Source organism: Acromyrmex echinatior, chromosome 19, assembly GCF_024713525.1.
Source record: "Acromyrmex echinatior isolate Ae372 chromosome 19, ASM2471352v2, whole genome shotgun sequence".
Lineage (NCBI taxonomy): Eukaryota > Metazoa > Arthropoda > Insecta > Hymenoptera > Formicidae > Acromyrmex > Acromyrmex echinatior.
Window position 1 is genome coordinate 2,201,455 of NC_141870.1, and position 23,295 is coordinate 2,224,749.

General features: G+C 38.3%; 2 protein-coding genes across 3 annotated transcripts in view; one reads left to right on the top strand and one right to left on the bottom strand.

The window, feature by feature from the left end:
- LOC105147798 (transmembrane protein 53) lies at positions 1-5,643 on the bottom strand. 2 transcript variants are annotated; one of them, XM_011059053.2, is made up of 5 exons: positions 5,281-5,643; positions 4,534-4,741; positions 3,160-3,312; positions 2,815-2,937; positions 1-2,407 (listed from the first exon to the last, which is right to left on the bottom strand). In XM_011059053.2, exons 1-5 carry the CDS (start codon positions 5,493-5,495, stop codon positions 2,126-2,128), a joined length of 981 nt encoding a protein of 326 aa, XP_011057355.2. In that variant the 5' UTR covers positions 5,496-5,643; the 3' UTR covers positions 1-2,125. The 2 variants fall into 2 exon arrangements, with proteins under 2 accessions (XP_011057355.2, XP_011057356.2); XM_011059054.2 differs by having other exon boundaries at positions 2,815-2,925; positions 5,281-5,626.
- LOC105147799 (uncharacterized) overlaps positions 5,642-23,295 on the top strand; it is a 25,986-nt gene continuing 8,332 nt past the window's right edge. The window contains exons 1-7 of the mRNA XM_011059056.2: positions 5,642-6,799; positions 11,901-11,997; positions 12,811-13,007; positions 13,285-14,431; positions 15,369-15,622; positions 15,993-16,259; positions 18,027-18,203. Coding sequence (XP_011057358.1) covers positions 6,721-6,799; positions 11,901-11,997; positions 12,811-13,007; positions 13,285-14,431; positions 15,369-15,622; positions 15,993-16,259; positions 18,027-18,203 — 2,218 coding nt within the window. The 5' untranslated portion in view covers positions 5,642-6,720. The remainder of the gene's footprint in view (positions 6,800-11,900; positions 11,998-12,810; positions 13,008-13,284; positions 14,432-15,368; positions 15,623-15,992; positions 16,260-18,026; positions 18,204-23,295) is intronic.

The window sequence follows — 23,295 nt, forward strand, 5'->3', positions numbered from 1 at the left end:
TTTGTAGCTTTATTTATCAGTCTTTATTCGTATAACTAATCGACAGATCAAAATATATTTATATTATTTTTAAATATATATATATATATATATGTGTGTAAAGAGATGTTAACGATACAGAGCTATACGCTCGAGCGCCTCGAGCGTTCTCGAAAGTTTATCACTGATATAATTCGAGACACAAAGAAAAAGAATCCTGCGTTTTCTTTTTATCGAATCGGCCATGCATTTTCGAATCGTGGATTGCGTAAAAGCTAAATCAAGTCCAGCTTGATTCTTTTGTGCGGTTTCTTTATTCCGCTGCGTAGGAAAGAGCGCGAGCGTAAGCGATAAACACATTGCACGATATTGCGTATACGATTTTCTATCAAATGTATCCATCTCGTCTTAGAAATCTCTCTTGCAATTAGTCCTCGACACCTCCACGAAAGAGAACGCGCACAATTGTTCAACAAGAGAGATTCGCTCATCCAGATTATTGTACAGAGAATATATACGGATGCATTCGAGTCTACGAGTTTGCGAGCTTCTAAAACGGCGATCACTCGGACACGCGGTGGCGAAAGAAGTAACAAAAAAATATGAAGGAAGAATCAAGCTGACACGGGGAAAATGTAAAGGATTAAAGGCAAAGGATATAGAAAGATAGAGAGAGAAAGAGAGAGAGAGAGAGAGAGAGAGAGAGAGAGAGAGAGAGAGAGAAAGAAAGAGAGAGAGAGGATATGGACACTATCGGTTCCTTCGCCGTTCTAGCGAAAATTAAGAAATTTCGACAAGGCTCATGATGCCGCAAACAGTGCACATAACTCGACCAGGAATCGATTCTGACCCATTAAAAGTTGCAACGATATTGCGAGGAGTCTCAAAAAATTGTATCAAATATTGTAGAAAATAAATAAGCGCGAGTACACACAAAAAAATATCATTCTATTGTTAAGAAAAGTGAAAGATTAATCATATTTACTTTCTTTTAAGTAACAATTATCTTAAACAAAGAATATTTTCTTGATAATAATCTTAAAATGTATACTTATTACAAATTTAAAAAAAAAATTTATTATGTACTCAAAATAAGAATTTGTTTTCTTTTGAAGAATGTTATAAAATTAATTGAAGAAACGATTTCATGTAATAAGAAAATTGAATGTTTTATACATATAAATTAAAGTAATTTCGATTGAAACGTTAAATTTGGAAATCAGAATATATTTTAAATGATGCTTGTGATGAATTTATGATAGAGTTGCAGATATATAAACTTTGAAATATTCAAAACAAATAATTATTACTTGCATACAGTATGTATTTTTCTGTGTGTAAGTATGTATATTGTGACATTTGAATTGCATATAGAAATAAAAAAAAAACTGAAGTAAAATTGACATAAGCTTTAATAAAAATCTTTATGTTTTTAGGCTTATATGAATAGTCATCAGAATACATCAAAGTACAGTTAATATATATATTTGAAAGCTCTTACGCCACCGCGTATCTACTCTCTCGCTCGACTTGGGATAAAAGAATCCACATTTTCATTTGAATAACTTTCACTCAAAAAAAATAATTAACTTCATATAAAACAGCTCTGTATATTAACGATCGTAGCACCGTTTCCAGCATCTCGGACGTCGCCTCTTTATTTTATGAAACGAGTGAATCGAAAGAATCTCTTCTGCGAAATCTCAACCTCCCGATCTCTTAAAATCGGGAACTATTCCACAAAATTTTTGATTTCTCTTCTAATTTTGTCATCGCAAACATTACTCTTTGTTGATTTTAACAAAAAACTCGACTGTCCTAATTATACGATTTTTCTTGGAATCGCAATGAATAGATGGATGAATACAAAGAAACGATAGGAGGAGAAATTGTTTAGCAGTTTGAAAACCAATTTTGAATTACGAAAATTGGGAGGCCGTAATTGCGCTGAAAATCGATTACAGGCATTTCCTTCGAAATTCACTCCTTTCCTCGTAGACTCTTTAGTCTATAAAATGTAGACGTAATAAATTGATCGTCGATCCTCTCTCCCTTTACGCCTGCACCCGCGAGGTCGCGCGCGTGCCACCAACGCGATCCTCTAGCGAGCAACTATTTTACATCTATTAGCGTCTCCTCCGGATTACTAATTCTGCTGTTTGCCGGCCTCATGAGGCAACACGACGCGCTTGGTGAGATCCGGCGGCGCGTCGTAGCTCTGAGATCCGCGATCGTCGCCGCGGTCCAGGGTCAGCAGGCTCCTTGATGGACTCGGCGAGATCAGGCATTCATGAATGAAGCTGCACACCGTGTTCACGTAGACGTCGCGGTAGGTCGTGTAGTGCTTGACATGCGGTGAATTGGTGAACAGGACGAGCTGCACCCTCACACCCCTCTCGGCCCTCCGACTGGCGAACTTCTCGACGTCCTGATGAAAGACAGAATCTCTCTTGTAACAAGATTCTTCTCATTACATCTAGGATTGTAATAACGATAAGGTACATTCAATTACTAATTTTAAAGGATATTAAAACTTTCAACATTTCGCATTCAACATTTTTTTAAAGCACATTATCCTTATATTTCTATTTTGTTTGTTTATACGAATTATTTTGGCTCGTAAAAAATGTTGAATATCAATTTAACAAAAATTATTTAAATAACGTAATCACGTTACGTTGAATTAACACTCGAATTTATATTAAAAAATTTAACACAAATTTTAACAAATATGTTTTACTGTACAACAGTCACATTGCTGAGTGTAAACATTAATGTTATGTTATTGTTGGTGTTTATATATTGTGGAATTAACATAAAAAAATGGAAACTTACTGACGCTGGGATCAGAGTGTCGCTATTGGAGTAAAGGAACAGCTGAGGCCAAGAATATGCTTCCTCCGCGAGGGCGATCGGGTTCGTCGGAATAGGCGTTCTGCTGAAAGCCTGCGCAATTACCTGACGATCATAAATCGACATATAAACTGTACAGCGTCGGTACAGCTCTGAAATGATCCGATCTATGGACATGATATGGTACGCCGCCCTGACAAACATACGTTTGCGATGAGATCGTGTCGGACGTGTTCGGAAATTAATGAAGATTACGATCGTTTCATGCTGGCTTAATGTTCATTGAGACAATGAGAATCGTGGAGTGTCAACATGTTGTTCGTTTACCTCGAAGAACCAGAGTACGGAGAGGAAGAACGTGATGACGAATGACATCGGCAGGTTTGTGAGGGGATTACCACCGATAATCGCGCTGATTGCCTTGAAAAGTGCCGTCAGTCTCCTCTCACCGGGTGCGCTGTCGAATATCACTCCTCTGATCTGAAATTCCAGTCAGAAATTCTTGTACATGTCGACAGCAAAAATAAAATAATATTATAGGATGATTATTCTGTACACATTCTCTATCTTCTTTATTTTAAATGCTTTATAATTTATGTCTGGAACATAAAATGTATACGGAGAGAATTTTTTCTTTATCCTGAAAATATGGGACAATATTAGGGAGTTTTTGCAATAACGTGGATCCAGATATGATGAACGCTAAAGTCACGTTATTCTTTTCTTAATTAGGAGTTAAGAAGAAGATAACATGACCGCATCTGGATAAACGGTATTGCATTTCGAAGAATTTTACGTAAATTTTTCTCATGCATTAATAAAACTATAATAAAATATAAAATAAATTTGATTAATTTTACTGAAGTGCAGCAAAAATCTTTAAAATATTGTATTGTACCACAATTACCACTACCATATTTTCAGGGTGAATTTTAAAAAATAATTCTCTCCGTGTAGAATACATAATTTTACACGACATACATTTTTGCATGTGTGATTGCATTTTAAAGTATACTTTGTGTTAATATTTTTAATTCTTTAATTCTTTTTTTTTCGTATTACACAATCCAGCAAGCTTCAATTAATAAAATAACATAACTATTAGTTACAAGTTTCCTACTCAACAATATAACTGTTTATAAAATATAATTTATAATATAATTTATATAACTTATAACAAGTGTTATATTACAATTTGTCGAGTGAAATTATAACTAACAGTTATATTACTGTTAGTTGTTAGGTACTTTCTGGGTTGTGTAATGAGAGAAATAATAGAGGAATCGGAATACAAGTATGTGTAAAATATACATCGTGAAATACATTAATACATACAGCATACATTAAAATCATGACACATAAAATTGTAAGTAGAAATAAATGTAAAATTTTTAGAAAAGAGAATCTAACGCAAGTTACAATACATAACGATCTTGTGTGTGATTCCAAATTTAGTTCAATTAAAATTCAAAATAGACTTTTATAATTTTATACATTTAAAACATGAAAAACATTTAAAGAACTAAAAACACCTCTATATATAAAATATATTAAGTATAATTCTACACAGTATAATTATACTTAATGTAATAATTATACTAAATATAATTATGTACGGCATACTGTTATAGTTCTGACACGAATTGCAGATTGTCCAGCGGACTTGACGTAAAGAGATTTTCGTCGCTACGAGGCATCTACCTTGAACGGAGTATTAGCCCTCTGCATCGCGAGGCTGATGTGCTGATACAGGAAAGCGCCGCCGTTGCTGAAGACGTGAAAGAATATGGGGTGCTCGTCCAGCCGCTCGTCGGTGATCACCTGCAGCAATCGCTTGCCGATGTAAGGCATCTTGTCCCGGCGCCAGAACAGGTATTCCACTGGCGCTGTGTAACGCAGCGTGATGCAACTATATATGAGAATGCAACACGAAAATTAATTATTATTAGGAGATTAATTGTATTTCGAGCGGCGTTGAACAACATCGGTCGCTCTTTGCGATCGAATTAATCTATTTGACACGAGCGTATCTGATGCGTCATGTTGTACTCACAAAAATGGAGTATTTCCGGTTCTACATTATGGTTGCATTTTCGATTTCAAGTATCCTCTGTCTTCGCATTACGCGAGACATAGCGTTAGAAATAAAATCCTGCTTCGAATTCTATCACGTATAAATCGTCCGAAGTGGGATCGCGTTGAAGAACTTTGTTGCGATACGACAAGTCGAGACGACTCCGTTCTTTCGCAAAATCGTTCCCACGGATTCTACGCCATTTATGAAATGCGCACCCGGTACGCACGCGATTACTTGGAGAACTATTAGAATTAGGTATAGTTTTTTCAACACAAGGATTTTCGATCTCCTAAACTAAATGCGTATCAGCTCGATCATATCGTGGTATCAGCGTGTATTGAATTACGCGATATATTGGTAGTCTAGAATACCTCTTATCCTCGTAGATCGAGCTGTATTTAGCCAAGTATCGGTCTTGACAGCCGGCCCATCCTAGCAGGATCACAACCGGCCGCTTGTCCTCCTCGTACACGAACACGAACTCCTCCCGTTGATTCTGTCCACCTGCGGTCAACGTCTGGTCCTTCGGGGACGGCGGAAACGACGGGAACATGATGTAATAATCCAGATCCTCCTGCTCGCTCATCTCGTCCGATCGTCGTGCCTCCTGTTCACGAGGACGAAAGGGGGAGAGGGGACAGAGACAGAGGAAGAGAGAGAGAGAGAGAGAGAGAAAGAGAGAGAGGAAGCAGTCGGGGGTGAGGTAATACGCCGGGCATGAACTAGCTTCGCCGGGAGGGTGACTTCTACTCGGCTTGAACTCGAGTTTGCGTCGTTCGAAACGCGCGAACTCGCTCAGGGATCGATATCCGAGGGAGTTACAGGAGCTAGGTCGAGGATGACGGCGCATGTGGACGTCCAGTTGCTCGTATGCACATGCAGAAGTGCATACGCAAGAGCGCGGGACCATCATCCCGAATTTGCGAGGGAAAAACGTTTATTACTTTTTAATACATTGTTTGCATATCGAAAAATAAAAATAACGCAATTTGTATATTTATTCGGAAAAATCACGCAAATAAAATAATCACGTAAATAAATAGAAGAAATTAGCGAATTGGGAAATGGGGAATAAAAGATGGATTTAATAAAGTCAACAGTTTTGAGACTTTAAGAACGCAATCGAGCCTGCGATTTTCCACACGTATAATTATCCGATCATCTTTTTAAATTAATTAATAACTTATCAGTGAGAGTGAAAATTACAAAAAATGTGCGAATTTTTGAGAATATTTAAAATTTCATTAGTCTGTTAACACTTAACAATTTTAGAATTGGAAAGAAATGAAGAATAAGTTGAACTTCGGTTAAGAGTTAACTGTGAGTTGTGGAACTGGGCCTTACTGAATCTATTCATTTCTACAATTTTTATTAAGTTATGTGATACTTCTCGAACCAATCGAACCCTAGAATTTAAACGAACATTCCCGCTCATTTGAAAGATCAAAAGGTAGGAATCTGTAAATAACGTTCCGATGGTAAGAGCCCACTCTTGCCACTTTCCAATTCTCCGCGATCTCTTCTGATCTCAAGCGAGTGGCGCCAACTGCGGATAGCACGCGAGGCCGTAGAACAGGTTGCCGTCAAGCAGGCGCTTCGCTGGACCGTTCGCAGCATCCGGGAGCTGCGCGCGAGTCTCGTAACGCGCGGGACCAAATTGAAGGGAGCGAGAGAGAGAAAGAGAAAGAGAGAGGGAGGAGAGAGGAAGCGCGTTTCGAAACTCGAAATCTAAAGAGAAGCACTCAGAGCCACGCGAGCGGCCGCGCGATACGGTACAAGTATTCGGATGCCGGTGTGAACGACGTCACGTTATGTGCATTGAAAAACGTGCGAGCCACGCGAGGCTCGCTTGTGCCGTCTTGTTTCTCGTGGCGATTACTCTACCGTTCGGTGAGTGCATTTTCATATTTTTTTTTTTTTTTATTTCAGACCTATGAAAAATACTCCGATTTTTCTATTTGTGAAGAAATATTTCTTGAATATATTATTCGTTATATTATTAATTCTTTTAATTTATTTATGCGATTTAGTATACAATAACATAACATATTTATATAATGCACGTGTAACCGATATTTCATGTTTATTGAATAAGCTTTGTTCAATATTTTATAACGTTGTTGATTTAGTTGCAAATAAAATTCGTGCGGTAAACAGGTATTCAATTGAGTAACTTTTAATTACATACATATATAAATTTATATTAATTAAATATTTTTAGCTTATATATTGAATTAAATTATTAATTTTAATCGGTTTTAGTGATAATTAGTTAAATTGTTATTATGTAAATTACTTAAATTACTATAAATTACGTTAATTGAGAACATATTATATTCATATGTAATCATAATTACATATACATTAATTATACATATAGATTGATTATGTTACTCAATAAACACAGCTTTTTGAAGGATTAGTTGTATATATATAAAATTAATACAATAGTGATCGATTACGTCGTCTAGTTTTTTACAAATGGTAATCAATTCAACGATCAATCTTCGAAGCGCGCAAGATGATTCAATCTTGAGCACGTCAGCCTGTGTCTGCGTTTTAATTTATATGGCGCGCTTGAAGAAGGGAATAAAAAAAAAGAGAAGGATGTCCACGTCCGCGTCCGAGATAAAGCTTAAAAACCGAGACGAGACGTTTACCTCGTATTTTAAGAAGAGATGGGGCCATGAATAAAGAACGTTTAAGAGACCGTGATAATATGTAAATTTTGTCTCATAGTTTTTAAAAACCGCGTTACAAACGCGGTTCTCGTCCGAAATTAGCCAACTGAGAATCCGCTTCTAATTACTTCACTTCGCCGCGTACATTATCTTGTAGAAAACACGCAAGAATTATCATTTAATTAGATTTTATCTGTTAATCGGAAACCGTCGTGCGGAGCAGTGGTACAAGTCAGTAATAAATCGTACGTTCTAAGAACACGACGAATTATTTTGGCGTAAGGCAAGACTCTCGAGATCTCTTCTACAAAGATTCCCTCGTCTGTGACGGGACGGAGAAAAACGACGTAATGGAGCGGCTATCTTACATTAAATCCTCTTGTACTTTCATTCCTTAAAGCGCGAAGAATACGCCACCCATACGACGTCTCCTCCACCTGCGACGCAGCGGAATGGAGAAGAACGGTGTAATAGAGCGGCTATCTCACATTAAATCCTTTCGTACTTTCATTCCTTAAAGCACGAAAAATATGCCCCCCCTTATACCACACCTCTTCCATCCGATGGCTCATATCTTAAAAGTGAAAAATAGTCCACTACATCTCCGGGGGAAATTTCGTCGTCGCGCGACGGCAGAAACTCCATTCCAACCACCAGGGTTTTCACCTTTACGAAGCGCGAGCGACTTGAAGCGCGGTCTGTTAATTTTCACAATGCATTGTGGACCGCGCAGTCACAATGAAATGCCAGTCCCCGGCATCTTTCTATAGCGTGATGTAATTAGTTTTGTCGCTGGACGCGTATTAGCAGATTTACGAATTAACATTAAGTGGATTCTCTCTCTCTCTCTCTCCCTCTCTCTCTCTCTCTCTTCATCTTTCTCCGCCTCTCTATGTATATGATCCACTTAAACAATGAAAAAACAATGAGCGCCGGGCAATCTAACTTCGCCACTTAACTCGTTTACGATTTATGCGGTTGTTCGCGCGGTTGGTACATTCGCACGTAATTACGTCGTTGCATATTCTCCGTGCAGAACAGGATTAACAAAATGGCGCAAGATTTACAGGGGATGAAACGCATGCATACTGTTTCTACAGTACTTTTTACTCATTTTAGTGCGCTCCACTTATGGCTTAAATGGAGTAATATCGTCCATAAATATCGCAGCGACGACGTTACATAAAATTTCAAAATGCATTTTTGAGAGAAAGATCTAAATATTCGGAGTGTAGTTGAAACATAATATCTGTGCATCTTTTCCATTGTTTCTAAATATTTGTATAACCGCTATATACAATCGATCGTTTAATTAAAATCACGGTAATCGCGTAAATACGAAGAAATAGAGAATACACATAAGATTCTTCTTCATATAATCATTCTTATTATATTAATAAACTCTTGCGCAAAACCTATAATTCACAATTATGACGTAATATAATCTTCTCGTAATCGGTTTTTCCTATATTCGTCTCTGTAGACAGCCGTCAAACACTTAATGAATTATTCAGCCGAAGGGATGAGCTTAGTGCATAATGTGAAATAATTATAGAAAACGGGTTCCGTCGTTTTTCATCGATCGTAGGGAATATTCTTTGGAGGGATTATTTATCCTTTTATGAGACAGAGAGGGAGAGAAAGGGAGAGAGGAAAGGTCCCATTGGTCGAGCTCCGGCGCCCCGGAAATTCATTTCGTTCGATTGGCGATGCAACATTACCGGAGGTAATCTCGTCGTCCCCAGTGTCGTGTGTCGTGAGCGAAAATTGACAAGGGATTAACGATGAGGCCACGCTCCGCGCATCAGCTGCGATGGAGAGAAATTCTCTCGTGATGTTCGAGCTTATTGCAGGTGAACGATAAGCGGTTTGCCAGGGAAACCTCCCCCGAGTACCTGGGAAACTCTCACCGAGAGAGTAGGCGCAGTTTCCCAAAGTCCCATTGCACGTTACACCGAGTTATTGAAAGCGCGCGTCGCGATTATACGTCTCGATTTGGAAATTATTCCCAGCCGTTCACCATTTCCTTGCGTTTCCGGATCGCAATCAAAAATTGATCGTCGTACATACGAAATTCAGATTTCGCTTCGCGATGAGGGAAACCCGGAGGATCTTTCCCAGGACGCGTTCGGGCTTCGCACCCGCCCCGAGGGCTTGCGGACCGGGGTTGCCTCTTGCGAAAACTCGATGTAACTTTAAAGGTGATGACCCGTGAATATTACAGATGCGAAATGTTGCGCTGGGATATCGCGTACACGTGAGTAAGCGTGCAGCAAATGAAAAATTGCCGGTGCGCGCACCGTACCGCCGAAACGTACTCATTTATTCACGCTCATGCGCCGGCATAATGTGTCATACATTATGTTATTCTTGTCGAGGCAATGTGAAAATAAATGTGAAACATTCAAGCGTCCCGATTGCTGATTTAGGCGACGCACCCCATTAAAGATTTAAAACAGCTTTCCCTAAAACCGCTCTGTATTTGTAGTAAATGGTATATAAATGTAAATCCACATAAATGGGGAATATAACTGGCTACACGATTCTGGATGCATTTGCGTTGGTCAATCAAAATGATAAAAATCAGAAAGAGCGGTGCGATTTACATTCAGTGGAATATATTATAACAACGTCGTTTACCACTGATTGAATTTAATTAAACTTTCGCGACAGAATCACCACTCTGGTGGTCGCGATATTACGATGGTCGGTGGTATTACGATAGAGAAACGAACGAATTACTCTCTGCTGCCTAAGGCGAAGCTTAGCTGCTCGCTCTAATTGTTTCTAAAGTTGGAACAGTTTCTCTTTATTCCGCTTTTGTCATGTGTGTTTTCTGTTCCTACTTCCCTGATAGTAGACTGAAAAACAATTGGTTTATAAATAAGCCTTTATAATTCTCGATGTATTATTTGTGTTGGTCAATCAAAATGATAAATCGGAAAGAGCGGCGTGATTTACTTGTGCTCGTGCAATACGAAAAAACGTTATTTAAATAAAAAAAATACGTATAATTTTAATTTAATAATATTATTATATTGTAAATTCAATTTCAATATAAATATAAATTATATACAAACTTGATTTGACAAACAAACATATATATATATATATATATATATATATATATACATATACATTTAATATATACATATAATATATAAAGTATGTATATATTTATATTTATTATATATTTAGATACAGACACAAAATATTAAGAGTGAGTTCTCTCTCTGCGGGATAATACCTCCTTTGGAGGTACTTCTTGCACGAATACTTGCATTCATTAATGTTTTCAGATACAACGGTAACAACGGAGAAAGTCGATTATCGCTGGATTATACCAATTGCCACTTGATATCGCTTAGATTAGACTCAAGGATGCCTCTCTCGACGGGTTTTCTTCGACAATGGCGAAGGAAAATGCGGCCGGTACCGCCTCTTCTCTGAATCGAGAACCTCATAAAAGTTTCGAGTATAATCTACCGTGAAACTTTTCGGGGCACATCTCATAGATTCCCTTCGTTAGCGCGCTGAAGTCCGTATTATAGCTCGCGAATGGAAAAATTGCAGGTTCAATGCGAGGAAAGTTCACGTTTCTAAAATGAATAGACAAAATGTTATCACTAAAAATTACTTCTCGACGTGCGCTACTTCCGAAGGAGATTTGCAAAAGATCCTTTACATTCAGCGCCGCCAGTTGCATTCTTGAACGGTAGAAAAATTTGTAAGACGTCTAAAGAACGTCCTTCGAGAAATTAAGATATTTCTCGCCCGCCCTTTAGAGATCGCCCAGCCATCCTTCTGCTTCCTCCTTCCTCCATTCATTCCCATCAACTCGATTTTATCGCCATCTTCGCGCATTAAAGAATTTCCATATCGACGAGCGGATAGTACGCTCGACAGAGTGAAATGACGGGCGGGGACCGATGACTTCCGGGGTTCCGTGTGGTAGTTTCATTGTAGTAGCAGTCCAAGTTTCGACCCAACTCGTGGCACAAGTGTGCGCGAGGTTCCGACAAACTTCACAATAGAACTTCCGCATTTTCGCCTCGCTGACTGCATCGCCCGCGGAGATGCAGTCGTAAGAAGAGCGTCTCTTCACCCCGTCCATCTCACCCTTATTTTCCTGCCACGGCCAATCGAGGGGTTGCGTTCCATTTGGCGATCATAACGCTCGCGAGCGTTATTTGTTCCTTGTTTAATATTTCACAAACGACAAGGATAAGATGATTACATGAGCGTTGCGAGCATCAAGTGGAACGCAACCCAAAGTTGGCTCTTAAGATCGAATCCCCTCGTGTTTACAGGACTCTGCCAAAATGCACGTGGGACGTCCGGGGATAGGATGGCCTCGAATCGTTCCGGTGACGGGTCGCACACTCTGGGAATCCGTCGACAGTATAGGTAAAGTATCGCCGCGATCTCCCTCGAGCTGTAAAATCTGCCGCTTGCTCGCCGACTTTTCTTCCGGATGTAACGCGATGCAGGGAACGCGAGAAACGAGACTCTTCACGAGACTCCAGCGATGCTCTCGCTTCACAATGACGTATGCTTTGTCGTATAAATCTGCGTATCCGGTCGGATATCACAAGGGAAGTCTTTAATAGAATTACGCTGTAATTATAGCTCGGAATTACAAAGGTCTATCAGAACGGTAGCGTCAAAGAAGCGCTTTCGAAATACCACCAACTGGTCGACGATTAATCCTGTAATGTTAAAGAAGGAATATTCACGGATAGAATGATTTTGCTTGTAATATCTAAAAATTTATAATAGATACAGATTTAAAAATAATTTTGTTGGACTATCGAAATAATTATGTCGGATGTCCAAATTGGTTGATATAATTAAGCAAAAATCGTTCTGTATAGGAAAAGATTCAATTGCTGATGGTACATTCGTTTAAATATGCTTTACATGTGCAACTTGTATTTACGTCTATACTACATTTTTATAAATGTATTCGACATCCTCTTATTATTTTCCTTTTCTTAAACAAGCAAGTTACATACAAATCGACAGAAATATAAAAATATTTTCTCTTGAAACAAAGTCTAACAGGGTTTAAATGGTCTTTTAGAGTCTGGAGACAGTGAAATTGCGCGATATGGTTCCTCTTTGTTCTCTCGATAATTTATTTAGTAGACTGAACAGCGTCTCTTAGATCCCCTGTTTTTTGCGAGAGCAAAGATGGTTAGAGCTGTTGTTATCCGCCAGCGGGGACGCATCTTTTGAGGGAATGGAGACTCTCAAGGAAAACAGAAGGACGCTCTCGTCGCGAGGCGTTATCAAGGAGCCAGAGAAGACGGAAGCGGAAGCGAAAGCAGAGGCCCGCGGCGATGAACGTGGGGACAAACATCTCCTTTTGTCAGAAAATGGTGCGAAAATTCTGCCTCGGCGAAACGTAAATGTCAGTGAGTAAAATTGTCTCTTCCTAATGTTAACGGGAAACGTATATTCTGGCTAAATCAGTCCGTGGCAAGGCGAAAATACTCGCGGAGCAAGACATAACATTCGTTTCTAAGCGAATTTACATTCCGAAAATTTTTCATGTCGACGTAAACACGTATATTATCTCCGTATTTTGTGTGAAACTTGAATGGAAAGAGTTTTCTCAATCATTAATGTACCTCCATTTAATTTATGAATCGACATATCCTTGATGATCTACCTTCGCTATTTGTTCAACAGCAACCTTGAGCAAGCAACAAGAGGGCAACTTCGGCAGTCGGACGCGCAAAAAGCGCCGTAGGGGCAAGGAGGAGTCGGGAGGTTCCGATGTTAAGGACCGCCTGCACGAGATCACCGAGGACAGTCGAGAGAACGAGATAATGGGCAAGCGGGATCGATCGCCGCGAAAAAGGAGCGATCCTTTCTCAAAGTTGCGGCCGAAGAATCGGGAGGCGCGAAAGTCTCGTGCGGAACGGCGAAGGCGGAAAAAGGACAGGAAGGAGCGAAATAGAGGAAGCGGGAAGGATACGCGGCGGAATGACAGACGACAGGATGTCGCGCGACGAAAGCGCAAGAGGAAGACGCACGATGGCGGTCTAAGTGGACGTGTTCTCGATAAACTCGACCTCGCCGGGACCAACACGTCCGAGACGACGATAGAAAATTCGTCCAGTTTCACCCCCGATCGCGCCTCGTTGACAGAGGCCATCGTCACGACGACGTCGTCGAGTCTTCAACGTCATCCAACTCTCGAGACGACGAGAAGACTGACGAGAACGACGCCACGTCGTGGCGTTTACGCAGCCGACACGGTGGAGAGGGAATTCTCCAAGCAGCTCGAGATGGAGATCTCCAAGTCTGCCTTGAAGGACTCCTCAATTCTGGATGATGGTATTTTCGATACCCCTCCGAAGAAATCGACTGTACGGAATGCAGCAGCAAAGGAAGTCAACGGGAAAAGCGTGAATCAGGATGCTGTCGCTTCGTTGGAGGGCAAAATTGATTTCAAGAGCTCACATTACGACGCCGAGAGGATGCTGGGCTACTCGAGGACCGAGGAGGATCTACCGATTCTGGATCTGGAGAACGAGGTACTGGAGAGGACCCTGAAGGACTACAACGCTTACATGACGTCGCGGCTGAAGCCGTTGTCGTTGCCGCGTTACGACGAGCTGCCGATCCGTCGCAATTCCGGCACTCATCCGCCGAGGAAGCCGATAATTAATTCCGAGGAGAGCGTCGAGGAGATCGGCGACGGAAACACGGAAGTCACAGACGTAACGGGAGCGATGCAGGACGACAGCAGCATGAAAGGGGACTTAACTTGCATAAACGGGACGTTCCTACCGGCGCCTTTATCTCGTCACGCGCTGATCAAATATGTAAAGTAAGTGCTCTCCTTCTATCATCCATAATTCAATGCTCGGTATCCGATGTCAACGATTTATACACGGGAAAAAATAGATTGGGTGATTCAGCAAAGCTATAGGTTGCTGGACGAGTTTAACATCTATAACTAAGAAGATTCGATGATTCAATAAAGAAATTATGTCTGTAAACAGTTATGAGTATGCTAATTCAGCTAATTCTTTGTTACGATAAAAACTGCTAATATAACAAGTTTTCTTTAGCAACAAAAATACGCGTCATCTTGGTTAGCATAGTTTGTTAAAAATTTTGATCTATATATTGAATTGGTTTTCATAGAAAATTATCTTCGCTGTATTAATAAATTTGTTGTGTTATTACAATACATTTTACTTATAATCGCTAATTTTATTCAACTGTATGACTTGTTATTTTAACAGAAAACGAGCTGCCCGTATATTACGGCTGTAAATTTGCTGAATCAGTGAAGTTTTTTTGTTATTTTAATCATGTTTTTCCGTGCACGAATTTAATATAAGACATGCATGAAATCTCTCGGAGCGATTGACGTTAATTTTAATCTCAAGTTTTCCGTTTTCAAATTAATTTCTCTTTAACTAAAATATCAATCAAACAAATGTATTTTAATCATTAATTTCAATGAAATTGATTGGTTTCTATTTGATTAAGGTGCCAATAAACTCAAAATAATTTGTATCTTATCTAATTAATATTGTAAATATCTAATATTGAAAATCAACGAGGATTTACACACAGATGAAGATAAATTCATTTGAATTTGAAAATCACGGCAAATCCTTTCCCCGCGACGAGCTTTCACATTAAAGTCAAAATATATATCCCAATTGCCATTTAGCGTTAATACCAGAGTCTTCCTGAGAAAATAGAATTTTATCGCAAAAATAACTGGCTGCGTTGACGTCACAATTATAAAGGTCCTCGACCCCGGGCCACGAGTATTTGGAAGCCGATTACGAGTGTGTGCCAGGCTACGGTATGGTATCCTCGGCGAGCCGATTAGTCTGCAGAAATCGTCAGTGGGTCGGACAGGTGCCAAAGTGCGAGATCAAGCAAAACCCGAATAGGATGTGCGCCGAGGTATCCTGCGAGCACGTTTGCAACGAAATTAACGGGCGTCCCGTCTGTTCCTGCTACGAGGGATTCAGATTGGACGGCCGCAAATGCGTCGGTGAGCACGATTTCCCCGTGCGAGTAATTATCATTAATGGACGCAATTTTTGGAGATTTTCATGCGCCAACTTTGTCCACGTAGGCCAAAACTTTTTACAAGTTTTTATTTCCGTCCGTCCTCTTTGACTTTACATATTTATGTATTTTAGATACTTTTACTTTTAGATTAGTTTCCATTCGGAATCTTTATCTCAATATTTTATTTTCTTTACGTAAACGTTCATCTGTTTATCGCAATTAAAGTAATCCCAGAGTGGTAATTACATCTTACTCAAACTTCGAAGTATCTTATGAAGTCAATTAAGTATGCCTTTGCGAGTAAATCACGCGGTTAGCGGCGGATGAAATTCGCGATGTTTCTTGTTTAGATATCAACGAGTGTTTACTGAACAACGGTCATGGTCCCTGTCAGGACACCTGTCGAAATCTCATGGGAGGATATGAATGCTCCTGCGAGAATTTGCAAGACGCGTCGCTAACTGCCGACAATCACACGTGCGAACATAACAAGCACACTGGTCCATGCAGTGTTAACAACGCTGGATGCTCTCACACGTGTCTGTCCACGATGGGTCGGGTGTTTTGCCTTTGCCCCGACGGCTTCATGCTCGAGGACGACTGGAAGACTTGTCAAGGTAATTGGACGCCGGTGAACGCTCGATTAAGAGACTTCGTTCTTGTATACAATTCACCTTTGCTTCCTTTTTTTACTTATGCTTTGACATTAATTCAAGATCGTAAATCTGCGAGACGCTGCTGGTCGACGTGATATTTTATGGATGATTATATTGCAAGTCTAAGTGTGTAAAAAGTGACTTCAGTATATGTGTTGGTTTTCCGTGTACAAACAACATACGAGAGATCAAATATAAACGAGAATTTTTTTTTATTTATTGGACGAGAATAAAAATATAAAGAAAACAAATTATTTTTCTACATTGTTCCTTGCTACATCAATACATTTTTATCAGCGATTTTAGGCAGTTTAGCGATCCTGTTTTTATAAAAAGTAATAGGTTGTGTTTGCAACTAATTGCGCACGAATATACTGTCATCTTTATACTGGCATCGTCCTCTGGCATCGAATCCTCCCAATCCTTTTAGCGGCTCAAATAAATAATGATAATCGCGTTGAGATAAATCTTTCCATACGATTATCATTTGGACTATTGAAAGAAGAGTAGGATAATACGATTCATGGACGATACCAGTAGAGAGGAATTCTTGCGCAATTAGTTACAGACGCAACCTACTATTTTTTAAAAACGAGATCGCCACTGCTTATTCGCTGGCAAAAATATATTAATGTAGCAGGGTACTATGTAGAAAAATAATTTGTTTTTTTTACATTTTTATTCTCGTCCAATAAATAATAAAAAAAAAATTCTCGTTTATATTTGATCCACTCTCGTATTATACTCTATATAAAAATGGATTTATATATTTAAAGTGTAATGCAATTTTTATACAGAAAATTTAATTACACTATATTGAAGTCATTTTTTTATGGACTTTCTATAATAGGCTTAGTACAATAATAGATGTCAAGGAGCAAGTTATAAGTGAGTCAATATACTGAAAAAAGATTTACTAAATCTCAATATATATTTCTTTGAATAATAGTAACAAGTAAATATTGCTTATAATAATTTATTGCTTATAATAAACAAATATTTATTTGGTACAGAAATTGTAGTTAAATAAAATTAATGGTTTTTGCATTAAATAATAGATAACATTATGACTAATCAATCATATAGTAAATATAGTGTACTATTATTTAATTTGAAAACTATCATCTTTCTAATTGACTAAAATATTGTGAAGTAACAGTCTAATATGATTTATTCTGACAAGTTTCCTAAGATTTATGATTCTAACTTTCCATTGTGATATGAGTGATGAATAACGGTTTATAGAAAATCCATTATATGCTTGGATTTGCAGTGTAATAATAACGATAATTTCGATCACTCGCATTACACTGAATTAGTATATATTGAAGACTGCTTTGTATAAAATATCCAAATATGTGACAATATATATTAATAATTAACCTTGATAAATTAATAGATCTATTTTAAATAAAACATGATAATACGTATCATTCTTGAATATTTGACCGTTTAAAATCTTTATAAAGGTATGACTTAGAGATTTAATTTTGCTAATTTTATATAGCAGCTTTCAATCTGTACTAATCTAGTGTAATAAAAGTGACAGAATTCGCTCAATAATTCAATGGAATTTTTGCAATGACTCTCAATCGCGGTAAAACGCACTTAGTCCAGATTTTACGCGCAAGCATTCGCGGGATATCGCTTGGTACGACACTTTCGTAGCAGGGAACAGCAGGGAAACGTATTGGGAGACGTTTGACAAATGACGATCATTTCCCGTAGACGTGGACGAATGCTCGGTGCCGGATCTTCAGACGGAGCTGTGTCGCTACGGGTGCATTAACACTCCGGGCTCCTATCGATGCGCAGAACCTATGGAGCTGAAGGATCAACCGGTCCTGGACAGCCTGTCCATCACTTGCCTGCCGGGTTACGAGCAGACCTCCCACGGGTGCATCGGTGAGTCGGATAATGGAAAATTTCCGATTTTCATCCTCAAGAATAGGGGAAAGTTTATCTCGCCGGCGTGTTAATTTATGCGTTAGATTAACTGCCGCAATAACGCGATAAAAAATAAATTCTGTTCGATAGTCGAGGCGTTGAGAGATAATTTTCATATTAACCCTCCGTAATCTAACGTTTTTTTTTTTTTGCTAGTCCAGCCGGGTCAATAATGCTTGATTGTGTTTTTTAAAGAGTTTTTGGACTCGAAAAAAATCTGAAAAAATTCTGATACACTCTTTTAACACTAAAGAATAAAATTCTACAATATATAATCCGAAACGTTTTTTCACTTTTTTTGTGCGCCGAATTTGAAGCAGATTATTCAGAATTTGCCTGAATTTTTTAGTCTCGATTGATTCATGGAGAATTAATTTTTAAAAAGTGATTAATAACGATGATAAATCTTTAATAATTTTACGAATATTCCCTGCGTCTCGCTTTTGTTAAAAACCACTTGGAAAATGTGGAAACGAGATTTTGACATTAATTTCAATGGGACTCGTGTCTGACTGCATCTCGAGTTTATTGTTAGACGACGCAGGTACGCGCACGAATTATAACAGTGCGGATGAATCCACTTTGCGTCTGTTAGGACGGCTGCTTAAGTCAGGAGTTAAGCTAATAAGTTCTCGTTAATAAGTCAGAAGCATCGTGTTACCGTTAGGAATGGAGGTGTGATCTTCCGCGACGTGTACACGAGAACTTTGTCAGAAACGCCATTACCCTATATGCCTAAGTTTCGCACGTGCGTTATTATTTCGTCGAAATAATTTATCAGCCACACGTAGAGTCCTTCAATTTTTTTTTTGTCATATCTCCCTTATTACATCCTGTATTTTTTCACTTCTCAGTTTTCACCCACCAGAATTGCGAATCCCTCTCGAGCTCAACGATTGACACCATTCCTCGTGATGGTTTTTTTTTTACTGTGGCCGCGGTATTTCGTTTAGCGGAAAGCTCACGTTTAAGTTCCTTCGATCGCAACATCCTGGACAATTCTCTCGTACGTTCCCTTCGACGAAAGCACGCAGCAGCTTCAGTATTTTCTCGAGGAAATCCGAGTTGGCTCTCACTCCTTTTTCCGCAAGACGGCGAACGAAGTACCTCGTCGAATTGTAACCCCACAACCCCACAAGGACGATACCTATATCACCATCAGTTGCTTTTGGATAAAGAGAAACAGAAAGAGAGAGAGAGAGAGAGAGAGAGAGAGTCTTTTCTTTTCCGCCAATCGTGCATTCCTCGGGAGAGTAACCTTCTTAGGAGTCCCGCGAGTTTCTCTCCCAATACCTTCGAATATCTCTGAGCGGCTCGCACAAAATGCAGTCCCCGCTGCAATCCGTTTTGCCGACGCGCACAAGCGCGATCGGAAAAACGCGGTGCTTTTATCGGCATTTTATACAAAATACGCTTCTGTGAGTTCCTCATACTCGCACGTACATATTTTTGTCGCGATAATTTGATGCGAAAACTCTCGTATGCGTTCGAGATTTTTGTAATGACGGACACTCGTAAAATAAAAGTATTTGATTAATTGATGTCTAGAGGAGGCGTATTCAAATCTTTGCGTAATACATTCTTAGGATGTGTCGTCCAGTATTTTTTTCTTAAGATAGATAATCGTTCGATTGATTTACGGCGCAGATACGTGCCGAGTATGTTTCTCTAATTTCGCGCAAAAATTTAAATAAACCAAGGATATGCAAAAGTTTTAGTCTTTTTTTTAATATTGTGGTATAACTATTTTAAATTTAAATATTTTATCTTCTTTTCATGTATTTATAAGATGTCAGATTATCTGAAACGTATTTCATATTTTGTAATTTAATGATGCACGTAATTTTACAAAATAACAGTGAACATGATGAGCGACGAAAAGTTTTATATTCAACATTACATTCGTATAAGTTCCAGCAAGAGAAAAATACTGCTAAAGTATGTGAATCAATTTGCTCTGCTTCTTCGAGGGTACTGTATCTCACAATACGAAATATTGCAAATATTAGTTTTGTCGTTTTAAAGATAATAATTTTTGAAGGTACTTTTTGTACATCTAATGGGATATGAAAGACGTGCTTTATTATGAGCTCCTTAAACTGGATGAAACTGTTAGTGTCACACTAGAGATCCTTAAGTAAGACATTGGATAGATATCATTTAGACAACTTCCGATTGGTCCATTATATTTTTCAGGACCTAAGATAGAATAAAATAGACGCATAAAATAAAATGAGGTGCATGGATATCTCATTCTATCTTATAATCCATTTCATTCTATCTTAAGCAGGTCTTGAAAAGTATCATTTTATCTCTTACTTGAGAATCTATCAAACGCTATTGTCATCAATTGAATGATTGGTCATAAAGTAGGAAAAAGGTACTCGTATTATATATAAACCCTTAAGAAAAAGTGTTTCAATATATACTGATTAACTATTCGCAGTAACTGATGATATTTCACCAGTTACTGAATAGTTAATCAGTATTGAATATATTGAAACACTTTTTCCTAAGGGAAGAAAATGATTTGATCGGAAAAATAGGATACTCATGTGCAAAGAAAAGAAAATGAAAAAAGAACTAAAATTTCTGCACACCTCTAATAATTGATGCTGTGGTGAATTACACTAAGAATACTACAGCTTATTTGATACAGGCGTGATTTGCGAATTTTACTCCACGGAAACTCAATCCATTTCCGTCTCCTTTTTCCACAATCATTAAATAGCCTCAAGGGAAGAAGTTTTTTTACGTGAACGTCATCTTATAAATGATTGACATTACGAGTCGCCCCGAGGCGGAAATGTGCGGCTACAAGAATCCACGCATTCGCGGGTGATGTAACGATCGATCTAAAGACCGTCTTAAATGATCGGTGAGGGTGTTAACAAAGTTTTTTTTTCCCTTTTAAAACCGGAAGAAGCGCATTTCGCGCCTTTTCTTTGCTCCGCGAGGAAGATAAAAGAAACCCGTAAATAGAAATACACGTCAATACTACGCGAGATGTCACGTTTATGAAAATCCCTCCCGGTATCTCGCATCAAAGTGAAATTCTAATTTCGCTCCCGCAAAGGCGAAGGACGTGTACCGTTTTTGTACTGGCGAAAAATGGACTATCGCGATAATCTTACAATCTCCGGCGGTGTGCACGACTTGAAAAGAACGGCTGGTGTCGGCGAGGTGTCGGCTAAAAAGTACGCACGGGTGGATTTTTGTGAAAACTGGAGCGCCGACGGAAGAAATTCTTGCTCAGTGTTCGGTCCTCATTGTGGCTGATCCCGCGCCGGTGCGAGAAGTTCTTGTAGCAACTCCTTGTAGCTCCTCTCTCTTTCGAATAAATAAATGAACCGCGTCCACGTTCTTGCACCTTGCTTACGTTTTCATACGAAGAAGAGTATACGTATTGGAAGATTTATCGCGAAAACCGCGGCGCAAAAAGTGGGATTAAAACAGAGTAACGAAGAATAAAAATTGCCCAGCGCGGTGATAAACGATGATCTAAGAATTTCACTTAGTGTTTAATGAAGTTAGTTTCCGTGCTGTGTCTTCATTTCAAAACCGTCCATTTATACGCGGCGTCTTCAAAAAGTTTCAATTAATTAATCATAAACAGGGAGGAGGGATGATCACTAATTTGTCGCTAAAATTAACCGGGATTACGAGACACCCTGTATGAACTTCCGCGCAGATTTATAAGCCGTGAAAGCCGGCGAAAGTCGAGTACTCTACGGCTATCATTGAGAGTGCTCCGAGCAATAGCGGCTCGGCCACTTCGGTCAATTTAACGTAATCTCGCCGACGATTGAAAGACAGATCGTGGACCAAAGAACGCGAGATCGCCGGTGAAGGAGTCATTACAACGCGAATGAAAGGCGCCTTGTATAACGTTCGTTTCGATGTGATACGGCGAATAATCGTCGGTCCATGATCCGTTAAAAGACAGATCGTTGGACAGTCGTGACGTTCGCCAGAAGGCGTGACTATGTCGAGACGATCTCAGATTAAACGTAACTCGGGTATACGAGATCGTTTATAACCTTCTAATCGATTGCAGAATGTGTATTGCAGTCACATGACGCAAATGACTTTGGAATGAGAAGTGATTAAGCCCGAGAGATATAATAGTCAGTATTAATTAAGAAAGATATAATATTGTATCATATTAATGGAGAAAGATATAATATTATATCAATATTAATGAAGAAAGATATAATGCTCTATCAATATTAATTAAGAAAGATATGATATTGTATCAATATTAATAATTAATATGATTGATATATGAAATATTTCGTGAATGGTTTTGATTTTACTTTAATGCTACTATTTATAAAATATTAATTCTATACGTGGAAATGTCAATCAATTGGTATAAAAAGACACATAACTGTGTTTTATGTAAAAAGCTTATAATTTGCAATCGGTAGTTTTATATATATATGTATATATATATTTTTTTCATTCGTGTTTTTTTTACATCGATTAATTAATTTCATTATTCTGTGCATGAAAGGGCAATCAAATTATTGAAAAATAAATATTTCATGAGATGTACTACACTTAAAGCTGAAATAAAATGAAAAAATTTAATAACTTATTAGTTTTTTTATGAGTAGTCTAATATTTTAATATGCAACGTAAAAAAATTTAATTGTATAGAATAACATGTTGTGGTTTTATTCTAAAATAAATCGATCACATTTGTACCTCATAAAAAAACTCGCGCAATAAACAGTGCAATGAAATATAATTAATATATTATTTAAGATCAAATATATTAAAATAAATATAAAAGATATCTGATTAATTATTTTTTTTTTTTACTCTGAACTGTTGTAAAATATTCATTTCTCGGTGACCCTTCAACCTAGAAATGTCGAGCAGTCATTATTGAACGTTTCTATTTTTTAGTTTTAGATTAATATTACATTTCTTATGTAAGAGAGATAGAATTCTGAATTTTTTTGCTTTTTAATAATTCTATCTTCTCATACTAATAAAATATTTGATTTCTTTATCATTTTCTTTATATCTTTCACGATAATTT